General features: G+C 53.9%; 1 protein-coding gene across 1 annotated transcript in view; it reads left to right on the top strand.

The window, feature by feature from the left end:
• Positions 1-11586, top strand: part of LGR6 (leucine rich repeat containing G protein-coupled receptor 6) — a 70737-nt gene extending 59151 nt beyond the window's left edge. Inside the window, exons 7-18 of the mRNA XM_072355915.1 lie at positions 659-727; positions 1117-1188; positions 1975-2046; positions 2806-2874; positions 3779-3850; positions 4721-4786; positions 5049-5120; positions 5235-5306; positions 5623-5748; positions 6278-6438; positions 7972-8052; positions 9200-11586. Of these exons, the coding sequence (XP_072212016.1) occupies positions 659-727; positions 1117-1188; positions 1975-2046; positions 2806-2874; positions 3779-3850; positions 4721-4786; positions 5049-5120; positions 5235-5306; positions 5623-5748; positions 6278-6438; positions 7972-8052; positions 9200-10410 (2143 nt within the window). The 3' untranslated portion in view covers positions 10411-11586. The remainder of the gene's footprint in view (positions 1-658; positions 728-1116; positions 1189-1974; positions 2047-2805; positions 2875-3778; positions 3851-4720; positions 4787-5048; positions 5121-5234; positions 5307-5622; positions 5749-6277; positions 6439-7971; positions 8053-9199) is intronic.
• The last annotated feature ends 20 nt before the right edge of the window (positions 11587-11606 follow it).

Below are 11606 nucleotides of genomic sequence, written 5' to 3' on the forward strand. Positions count from 1 at the left end.
TACGAGGAAATCGGGCAGCAACGCATTGCTGTGTGAGTGGATGGTTATTTCTGTTCTGTAAACCACAATTCAGGTTACACGGTAATTACTTTGAGGTCCATTAAGTGTAATTATACAGTAATATCCAGGAGCCTGTAATTACCCTACTGTTCCAGAGTATCTCCCACTTAAAACTAGGTGAGTTTCATGCAGGCAGGAAGCAGTCAGAGTTTTCAGCCCTCGGGGTCTGGGCTGTCCTGCAGGAGCCAGAGGGGTCCGTGTTGGCTGGAGCTGCCCTTAGGGATCCTGGTTGCCAAGTTAGGGTAATAAACTGCACTTGTCATTATGACCACCTGTATTAAACATATTCTATTTTAATTGTTATACTGCAAATTAAACTGAACCTCCGGAGCTGTCAACACCTCTTCCACATCACTTCCACTTTTGGCGCACAGTTTCAATGTGAAATTCATCTCAGCTGTCAGAAGAAGACCTGGTCCTTCTCAGAGCACACTCCTCATAGCGGTCCCTACCATGTCCCAGCAGCTGGGAGCTCCAGCACCCCTAAGAGAAGCACCAAGGAAGCTGTCCCCTGCTCTGCGGGTCTCTGCTCCCCTCTACAATTACACAATTACAATATGATGTTCTCCTGATGACTGTTCTCCTCTCTGTCTTTCAGGGATCTCAATTACAACGAGCTGCTGGAATTCCCGGGGGCCATTCGGACACTGGGCCGACTGCAGGAGCTGTGAGATTTCCTACTTATTCCTTTTTAGAAGCGTTCTCTGTTGGAGAGTGACCTACAAAACACTGCCCGTGCTCTCACTGTGGAGGGCACTCAGCTCAAGCTGACTCCCCACTACACACAGAGCAGCACTTTATCCCCTTGAAATCACCCGAATTAACACCCACAAAGGTAGAAGACCCAAGACAGGGCCAAGGGCAACATATAGGGCTCCTCTGTCCCTAGAAGAGACTTTGCCCACACGCTGGTGATGCTGCAGGCAGGGCTGAGCCTTCATCCCCTATTTTATGTGCATCTTCTAAAGGCCCTCTGCCTCCAGAAGTGTTGAGGAAAGTAGGTGTCTCCAAGCCCTTCTAATGCATTAATGTCAAGATGTTTCTTTCTCCCAACAGCGGTTTTCATAACAACAACATCAAAGCTATCCCAGAGAATGCATTTGTTGGGAATCCCCTTCTCCAAACAATGTAAGAAAATTAAATGGTGTTTCCTAAATCTTTACATCCCCCGGGAAGAGGCATTTCCTTACACCTTAGGTTGGGATTTCTGACAGTTGTCAGCATGACCGCAATTTGACGTTTGTTGTATGGAGGTTAATAGAAGCTGAAATTAACTCCTGCTCAGCTACGCCTCTGCTTCTCTGCCATGGGCTCTCCTTTATCCTCAGTTGAACTCTGCTGCAGCCAGCAAGGCTGACAGCGATGAAGGAATGGGAAGTGCAAGGCCATGCTGTGTGGAAGGGGATTTCCTAAGCCCTGGGTGACATCTGCCTCATGTTTAGAAGTACCAGCAGTGCAGTGGTCAGCTGGGTGAAAACAGTCCCTGCCCCAGTCAAAATAAAGTCCCCCCAACCCCCTTCCATCTTCCCCATGGAGTGATGTGGGGATGGGACACATTTGGCACACTCATGTCCCCACTCCCTCCACAGAGTGTGACAGATGCTGGTACTGGCGGTATGTAAGATCAGAGGTATGGTCACATGCAAGGTGTTGCACCAGAGAAGGATCAATGGAGGGCTTTGCCTCTTCACAGCCTGCCTGGTTCAGCAGAATCCTAAAGGATCCTTCCAGAGCAGCAGGACTGGAGACCTGAGTTTAACCAATGTTCAGCCCAAAGAGGCTTCTGGCAGAGCCTGGGAAGCAGGGGTTCCTCACGGAGCAGCTTGCAGATTACTGCCGCGGGGCTCTTACCTGTAACTGCACCTTCTCCTGCATACACATCAGGATCTAACCAGTTGCCCATTTCCTTTGCAGACATTTTTATGACAACCCCATCCAGTTTGTTGGACAGTCTGCCTTCCAGTACTTGCCAAAGCTACACACTCTGTAAGTTCCCCAGACAGGTCCTCGGATAGGTAACACAGCCAAGGCCTGAGCCTCACAAGCAGGACACCTCCATGACCTTCTCCATGTCCTGTTTCACAGTGGTCTCATGCCAACAGGAGGTTGTAGTCCACTCTTCTGGCCCACCCAAATATCTTGGCTGGGAAGCCAGAGGTGACAGTGCTTCCTTTGCATGGCGCTAAGCCTGCTCAGGGCCACCACCGCATGCTGGGCACCACAGCAGCAGCTCTACATCCACTGTCAGCAGCTCTGCTGAAGCACAGCAGGAGATTGGGGCAGAGGTGATCTCAGAATCACTCCTCATGAGCCACAGCCAGCCTGTCACTGCAGGACACACACAGGCTGATAACATCCTTCCTCTGAATGCCTGTGCCTCCTCCTGCAAATGCCCAGGCTTGGGAGGGGTGGGTTGGATGCCCTTCTCACATTTCCCAGTGGAAATTGCTTTTATTATTATTATTATTATTTAATAACACAATTTGGGTAGAAATTGTGTCGAGAATGTCAGTGGTTGGAGGAGGTCCAAACTTGCCAAACCTCTCTGCAGAGCAACACTCATCCCCAGCGCAGTGCATCAGTGCCATGGGAGACATCTGCCCACCACCCAGCAGCAGTGGCACACAAATGGGAGCAGCACCTCCGGGTCTGGGACTCCCATCACCACATTTGGGGGTGAGGGGCAATATGGGTCCTCAAGCAGCTGCTCCTGACCCCGTCATTTTCACCTCTTTTTCCCTGCAGGTCTCTCAACGGTGCAACAGACATCAGAGAATTCCCAGACCTAAAAGGCACCACCAGCCTAGAAGTTTTGTGAGTGGCAAATCTCTCCCTTTTACCCCGCTATTTGTGCTCTGCCCTCTTCAAGGCGGTCCAGGACAACTCTCACAGTGCTGTGCAGCTCTGCCCCTCCTGGGCACAAACCTCTCTGCTTCGTTTCATCCCTGTGGCTCCTGAAAGCGGCTTTCTTCTCCGTGAGTTGCTCTCTCGGTACTGTTGAGCATGCTCTCACCTTTTGGGGTTGTTTTCTTTTTTTTTTTTCTTTTTTTTTTTGGATTATTTTCTTCTTTTCCTTCTGCATCTGTGAAGGAATGAGCCTTTGGCTGTGGTCTGTTGGGATCAGTGCCTGTCTGCCCACCCCAGGACCAGCGCCATGCGGTGCAGCGCAGTGCTGCAGTGGGAACCTCTGCTGTGTTTGCCTCACTGGGGCTGGGGGCTGCATGCCCAGGGGAGCAGGCAGCAGCAGGACATTCTGTCTGCAGACCCGTGGGTCTCTGTGGGGCACAGGTCCACAAACAGTGCTGGAATAGGAGCACAGTGAATGCCCACCCAGTCCTGGCTGTGCCTTGCTGCTGAGATCAGGGCACCCCACTGCCCCCGTACAAGGGATTCTGAGGCAGTGGTGGCTCTGGAGAGATCACCAGTCTGGGTGGAAGGGAACTGGGACAGCAGGTTGTGCAGCCAGCTGCCCCAACACAGCTGAGGACACCCCTGAGTTCAGTACCCAGCAGTGTCCCAGAGTTTCTTGCATTCACCTTTACCAGGCCCAGCAGCAGTGCCCGTTTCCAAGGCAGTTTTTGTTTCTTTCTGGGTATCTCATTATCTCACATACGTTGTCTCTCCTGCCTCTTCTTGGGTTGGGTAGCTGGGCTTGCAGGTAGCACAGTCCTAGTGCTGGTCCCACTGACACCACCTCTTCCTTCTCCTTCCCCCCCAGGACGCTGACCCGGGCAGGCATCTGCCTCCTCCCCAGAACTGTGTGCCAGCAGCTGCCCAACCTCCGCATCCTGTGAGTAATGTGCATTTCTCTGTCCTGTCTGCTCTTCAGAAAAGCACCATCAGAATCCAGGCTTTTCTCTTGTCCAGCTCAGGGAGGGGTCTGGCTGTGGAAAGCCACCCACAACCTGTTGTCAGCACACCTCTTTCTCAGGCACTGCCTTGACTTTTGCATGCCCTATCAGCTCAGCAAGGCTCAGAGTGATGCTGAGAGGGAGAGCATGCTTTGTCTTTAAGCTGGCACCTGATGAAACCAGCAGCACGCTGAGTGCTGTGCCTGCATAGCCCTCTGTTCCCGAGGTCCCCAACCTTGTCTGCAGTCAGGGACATCCTCGGGAAGTGAGTCATGAGCCAGATTTATACAAGTTTGCAGCCTGAGGGCAAGAAGGAGGTTTGCCTCTCATCAGTCTTTACACATGGAAGCTGGAAATGAAAACAAGTAGGTTCTGGAAAAGCAACAAGAGTGAATTCTGGGTCACAAAAGTTGGAAATGAGAAAAACAACAAAAATAAAAGAACCCCATTTGTAACTTAGCAGATTTTAGCATTTTGGCTCCAGCTGACCCTGTAGGAAGCGTCAGACATCTGAGCCAACTCAATGGACATCTTGCCACCAAAGTTTGCCCACTGCCTTTGGGACACTCAGGGCTGCAGGGCCCTGTGTGCTGTGTTTCTGTTTGCAAGTTATCAGGCTGCAAACCTTCATGTTGTCAATGCCTGCCCCTCCTTGTGAGCCAGCTTTTATCAGGACACCCCACCTTGTTCCTTGTTCCTCTTTCCCTGTCACTGACATTAATTGCACTGCTATCAGGGTTGGACACCCGCCTCCAAAGAGAAGCACTCATTCTTCATTTCTTCTCTCCCTAACATTCTATGCTGCACAGAGAGCTGTCACACAACAAAATCGAAGACCTGCCCAGCTTCCACCGGTGCCAGCGGCTGGAGGAGCTGTGAGTACAGAGCTCAGAGCAAAGGGATCACACTGGTGGGCAGAGCAGCCCAGCACTGAGCTCCTGGTGCTGGGAGGGCTGAGCACTGAGCTCACTGCTGGGAATGCAGATGTGCAAATGTGGAATAAGAGTGCCTTCCTCGTGCATTGTTTGCCCCATGAAATAAAAGCAGCTTCCCAGACTCACATGACTTGCCCTGTGCCAGCTGTGAGGTGTGCATGCTGCCTTCAGCTGTTCCTCAGACCAGTTTCTGCTTTTCCAGTGGTCTCCAGCACAACAGAATCCATGAAATCAAAGCAGACACCTTTGTGCAGCTGACAGCCCTGCGCTCCATGTAAGCTCCACAGTGGGGATGGCCACCCCACACTCGTGGTCAGGCTGTCCCGTCCCTCCCTCCGCTCACTCTCCAGCTCTGCTCCCACCTCAGCACTGTGTCCTTCCCTTGCAGAGACCTGAGCTGGAATGACATCCATTTCATTCACCCCGATGCCTTCGTGACGCTACGCTCGCTCACTAAGCTGTAAGTGGCAGTGATGTTTGTTTTTCAATGGGACTGGAGTGCCCTGTGCAGCCCAGCAGGCAGTGCCTGCATGGTGCCAGTGGGAGCAGACCGAATCATAGTGCTTCCTATTGATGTCAAAAGTGACATGGAGCTTCCAGCATACACATTAACCCATCATTGCCCCCATGGGCTGCAGCCGCCGTCCATTAGCTCCAGCAGATCCTGAGCCCAGGCAGCACCCAGCCCCACTGCAGCACTGCATTTCAGGCAGAAAGCAGGAGACGGCCGGCACAGTTCCCTGGGTGCACTCCAGCTCTCTGCTTTCCTCCTGCAGGGATCTGTCAGACAACCAGCTGGCAGCACTGCCGCTGGGCGGATTGGGCAGCCTGACCCACCTGAAGCTGCAGGGCAACCCGGCGCTCTCTGAGCCTTTTGCTGAGGACAGCTTTCCCAAATTAAGGTACTGTCTGTGTCCCAGTCCCTGTCCACTCTTTCCCTTCCCGCTCTCTGTGCAATCTTTACTTGTTTCTATCAGTCAGCCTCCCAGTTTCTTGGTTTATCCCGTGCTTTCCAGGACAACAGATTGAAGATGCTCCATCTTCTGCCAACGTACCTCATGTTTTACAGGCTTCAGTGGGAAGGAAGCACTGCGCTCCCAGGGCAGCCCCCCCTCCATAAACCTGCACACACAGCTGGGAAGCGTGGAGCAGTTCAGGGCTCCTCTGGAGCATTCCTCCACTCACCCCACTCCTGCCTGTGTGCTGGGCTCAGTTTGTATGGGGGGGACTGAGGGAGCCTGTCACTGTGGGGTGATGTGGGTCCTCACTCTTGTCCCACGTGGAGTCTTTTTCAGGGTTCAGGGAACCAAAGTTGTGCTGCAGTGCAACCATTGGATGATGGATTGGCTTCTGATGCATGAAAATTCAGCACAAAGTGCGTAGCAATAGGGTACCAGAGTCACATACAAGTTCCCTTTTGTCCCTCTGCAGAGTCCTCGAGGTACCTTACGCCTACCAGTGCTGTGCCTATGGAAGCTGTAGTGGGTACTTCAGAGCATCCAACCAGTGGGAGGCAGAAGGTGTGAGCCCTGAGGATGAAGATCCCCACAGGAGGGCCCTGGAGCTCTTCCCAGGTCATGCAGACAGCCACTGTAAGTAGGCTGGGTGGGATGATGCTCTGCAGCACCGTCAGGCTGGCAGTTTGGGTGTCACCCTGGGTTTGCAGGATGCTGCCAGCTGCCTCAGAGCAGGCAGAGGGATCCTCCTCCAGCTCTGTTGGCAGCTGCTGTGAATGGGCTTTGAGATGTCAGTGTGTGGGAAGAAGAGTGGATTGAGCACTTCTAAACCTTCATTGACATTCTAAGAGAAAGATCCAGTGCTCCTCAGAGGCACAGGTGTGCTCATTTCACTCTGCTGGCAGCAAGGTGGAACTCAGGCTTGGACACTGGGATTTGGGCAGCTCTGGAAGGATGTCTGCTGTTATCACTGTGACACACAGAGAGCAGACCCTGAGATGGAGACAGTGAGCTCAGAGGAGTGGAGCGTGGATTGTGTGGGCACCCCAGGTCAGGGAGATGGGAAAAAAAGGAGGTGCGTGGGGAATACAAACCCTTGCAGGGCACACAGGTGAAGCTGAACAGCACTTTCTGGAGTTCTGGAGTCGATTTTTTCTTCACAATGTACTTCTGAATTAACCCCCCATGGATCCAGTTGCACATGGATATCAGAGGGGATTTCAAAGCAACTGCTGGCACTCACAGACTCATTACAGCCCTGTGTGATCCCATTTCAAGGGAACCTCAGAATGATACAAAGAAAAGCATGAGCTCCTTTCCCTCTTCTGTAGGGAGAGTGGAAATCATGTTTCAGCACACAGCTCGGAGGCTGCATTTGTTTATCTGCTCACATAAACACAGAGGACATCTGCACTGTCTGGGTCTGCATCCCTTGCTGCTGCCATCTCCCCCGCCCCCATCCTGCTTCCACTGCTGCCCAGTGCTGGGGCTCTTTGATGACCTGAAGATACTCTGCTGAAACACCAACCCAACCCTTCCCACAGGCACCCAGCCTGCCTCAGTCCCGTGGATTCCACTTGAGACTGGAGAGGAACACGAGTGCTCGCAGGCTGTGCCAGATGAGTCTCTTAGCAGCTCATAAAGGCTCACATTTTCGGATGTTAAAGCAGTGGGTTTGCCTGAAATACCAAACCACAGCACTGCAAATGTGGAGTGAACACGAACATCCTTCCTCCTTTCCATTCAGTAACACATGAGCTATTTTTGACGACGAAGCTGTTGAGATATTGTTGCTTTATTTCATTTATTTATGTTTCAGCTCTTCCTTTCTGATGATCAGCAGTGGGATTTAGCTGTGCTAGATGGATCTTGTAACAGGAAGAAAAGTCCCCAAACATTCCTTCCCTACAAGAAAGTGACCTCATTAAGAGACAATAACTCCAAAACTTTTGCTGCTTGGGATATCATAGAATCACAGACCCATGGGATGGCTGGGTTGGAAGGGTCGTTGAAGATCACAGAGCCATAAGTGGTTGGATTGCCTCCCATCAGCTCATGCTGGGAAGCTCTAAGTGGGGGGCAGGAGGTGGGAAAAGCTTCTGGCCCTGCTGGCCCTATTAGCCCTGTTTATTCTTCTTCAAGCACTGCTTCTCTGTTGCTTTCTCACAGATGACCTCGAGGCAGATGAGATCCAGCTGGACCTTGAGGACTCGAAGCTGCACCCCTCTATCCAGTGCACGCCTACTCCCGGTGAGCAGCCAAGGAAAGCCCTCCCTCTGAACATAGCTGCACTCCCTTGAGCATGGCTAAACTCTCAGGCCCCCACAACCCTTCCTGCAGCACCTCATGTAGAAACCACATCTGAGATCCTGGCTCACCTGAGATGTGAGGCTCTCAAGCTGAGCTCTGGCCAGGCTGGGGACCAATGAGACAGACAGCTTCCCCCTCCCACTTGGAGGGAGCTGCCCTCTGGTGGGGAGAGGAAAAGGCACGGTGTCCCTGTCCAGGTATCAGCGTATCACCCCTCCATCACCCACCTATATTCCTGTAGTCAGGCTCTGGCACTTAAAGCGTGCCTGCTCCCTCTGAGCTCAGCCTGTGCTGTCTCCAAGCCATTCCACACTACTGCATAACAAAACCTTCTTCATCTCCCAAGAAGACCAAATCCTTCCCAAAAGCAACTCTCCCATTTCACCATCTCTCTCTCCTCTCTCCTCTCTCCTTTGGCAAAGAGCACCCAATACCTGTCCCCTTTTCACCCCTTCATGACTCCCCTCTCTCATTCCCTCCTTTCTCCATCATTCTCTCTCCTGATATCCTCCCACATTTTCTTTGCTTAGGTCCCTCTATCCCCTCTCTGACACTGCAGCTCCCTCTCTCTCTAACACTTCATCCCATCCTGGCTGTCCCTTCTGCACGGAGGTCATTCATGCCAACACAATAAAACTCTGCTCAGCCAAAGCTGCGGGTTTAGGGCAGAGCTGGCAGTGCAGAATGGGACGCAGTGTGCTGCTGTCTCTCTCACGTCCCCTCTCCACTACTCTAAGATCTTTGGGGCATGAGGGGAAGAGCAGCTCCTGGCAGAGGAGCCCAAATGCTGGGCTGAGCCCAGCAGCACCAATGGGGCTGGAGACTCACAGAAATGTGAGGCATTTTGGTCATGAGCTCCTCTGAAAGAAGCTCCCCTGGATTTCAGAGCCTGAAGAGGATTCAGCATAAGGCAGGGGTGGGGCAGGAGGCTCTCCTTTGCCTCACACAGAGTCATGGGGTGGCAATGCTGGGATCTGCCCTCTCCACATTCCAGATGTCCTGAGGAGCTGGAGTCACCACTCTGAGCAGCACCAGCAGAGCAAAGGGCTGGTTTGGGGTTTTAACTTTCCATTTGGGTATCTTTCAGGCCCATTCAAGCCTTGTGACCACTTGTTTGAGAGCTGGATCATTCGCCTGGGTGTCTGGGTCATCGTTCTGGTCTCAGTGCTCTGCAACGGGCTGGTGGTCCTGGCTGTCTTTGCCTCTCCCAGCTACCTCTCTCCAGTTAAGTTTGTCATCGGCTCCATAGCCGGAGCCAACACGCTGAGTGGCGTTTCCTGCAGCATGCTGGCTCTCGTTGATGCCCTGACCTATGGCCACTTCGCACAGTTTGGCGCCAGGTGGGAGAGTGGCACGGGCTGCAGGGTGACCGGCTTCCTGGCCGTGTTCGCCTCAGAAGCCGCCATCTTTCTGCTGACATTGGCTGCAGTGCAGTGCAGCATTTCAGTCTCCTGCGCACGGGGCTGCAGGAAGGCCCCTTCCCTTGGCAAGGTGAAGGCTGCGGCGCTTGGCTGCCTCTTGCTGTCCTCCATGGCCGCGGTTCTGCCTCTGTTCTCCATCGGGGAGTATGGATCATCCCCGCTGTGCCTCCCATACCCCATCCCGGGTGGGAAACCCACCACCCTGGGCTTCACTGTGGCCTTGGCGATGACAAACGTGCTCTGCTTCCTGGTGGTCACAGGCACTTACATCCGACTGTACTGCAGCCTGCTGAAGGGCGAGTGCGGCGCCGTCTGGGACTGTGCCATGGTCAAGCATGTGGCCTGGCTGATCTTCACCAACTGCCTCCTCTACTGCCCAGTGGCCTTCCTCACCTTCTCTTCCACGCTCAACCTCTTCCTCATCACCCCAGAGGTCATCAAATCCGTCCTCCTGCTGGTCCTGCCCCTGCCCGCCTGCCTGAACCCCATGCTCTACCTTCTCTTCAACCCGCACTTCAGGGATGACCTCCGCCTGCTGCGGCAGAAGAGCCGGGACAGGGGCAGCTGCCCCCAGCCCTGCGGGCTCGATGACACAGAGAAAAGCTCCTATGACTCCACACAGGCTCTGGTCAGCTTCTCTGACATCGACCACATATTCGAGACACCCGAATCCCTGGGAGCGCACCCCATCCTCGACAGCTATTGCTTCCCTTCCACGACGCTCCTGCCCTGCCAGCAAAGGATGGAAGCTGGGGGGAGGGAGCGGTGCTGCTCCGAGCACTGCCCCTGCCTCAGTGACAGCGCGGTACTGACGGCTCCAGAGAGTGGCGAGCCGACCACCCACAGCCCCCCCCCACCCTACATATCTCATGTATAGAGCTCGGAGCAGCCATTCCCACAGCACAGAGAGCTGGCCCGGGGCTGGGCGGCCAGCAAGGTGCCAGCGGGCTGCTCCACCTCCAGCACCAGCACGACCCGTCTACCCTCACCCCCACACACACACTGCCCATTGCCAAGGTCCTGGAAGGACACACTCGAGGCTGGCCATGGGAGGAGGCCACATTTCCCTGCTAGGAACTGTGTGGGAGGGAGTCCACTGGCTCTGGGAGACCCTCCTCCTCATCGGCAGCAAAACCCAGCCCTAAGGACAGCTTGGTACACACAAGGCAGTGCTCTGAAGCAGAGACACGTGGAAGCAGCCAGCTGCAATGACATCGTCACCCATTGGTGGTGGTATCCCCGGGTCCCTGCAGTTCCCTTCAAGTGGGCTTGTGTACCTTTCACATCACCAGCTGCAAAGGCAGAGGAAATGGGTTATGAGCAGTGTACTCCTTAGGGCAGCTGATGTTCAGGTGGTTTCTGTGCCGGGAGCCTCATTGCTGGGCAGCGCCCACTCCTTCCACAAAACCTGAGGCTGGGAATGTTACTGCTCTTTCAATGGGTCTGACCCCCAAAACAGCCAAATCCAAACACCTCCCCCAAGAAACCCATGTGCTTTGCCTGTAGTTACCTAGACAAGGTGCCCGGGGGGAACATGGGCCTCCCCCCACCCACAGTGCTCTCCACCTTCCCACCACCTGCCCAGAGCTGCCAGATTCCAATGGCAATGGTGGGGATACGGTCTGGCTCATCTCCTGCCCTCAAACTCACCATGTAACAAGCTCTTGCATCAGGAGCACATGTCCCCCCCACAGAACAGCCCATGTGGGGTCTGTGCTGTCCCCCCTCTTGTGAGGACAGCTCACATAGAACAGAAATCAGCTCTGTGGGATGGCAGTGTCAGGAGGACGCAGGCCACTGCAAACGGTCCCACGGCTCAGGGATCTCCCAGATCCATTCTCCCCATCACAACAACCCCCGCCCTCAGACGGTCAGCCCTGGGCAAAGCTTTGGTCCTGCTGGTGTTACCACAGCTGTGTCAGCCATCCATCCCTGTGAGATAATAAAGGAGCCCCGCTGCTGACCAGTGGCTGCTTTCTGACCTCTTGCGTTGTGCCCTGTTGGTTTGCCCCGTGGCTGCCTGGGGAAAAGTCTTTCTGTGCCTAATTGTGTGTCGTTTTGTTTGTTTGTTTG

This window comes from Excalfactoria chinensis, chromosome 23, assembly GCF_039878825.1.
Source record: "Excalfactoria chinensis isolate bCotChi1 chromosome 23, bCotChi1.hap2, whole genome shotgun sequence".
Lineage (NCBI taxonomy): Eukaryota > Metazoa > Chordata > Aves > Galliformes > Phasianidae > Excalfactoria > Excalfactoria chinensis.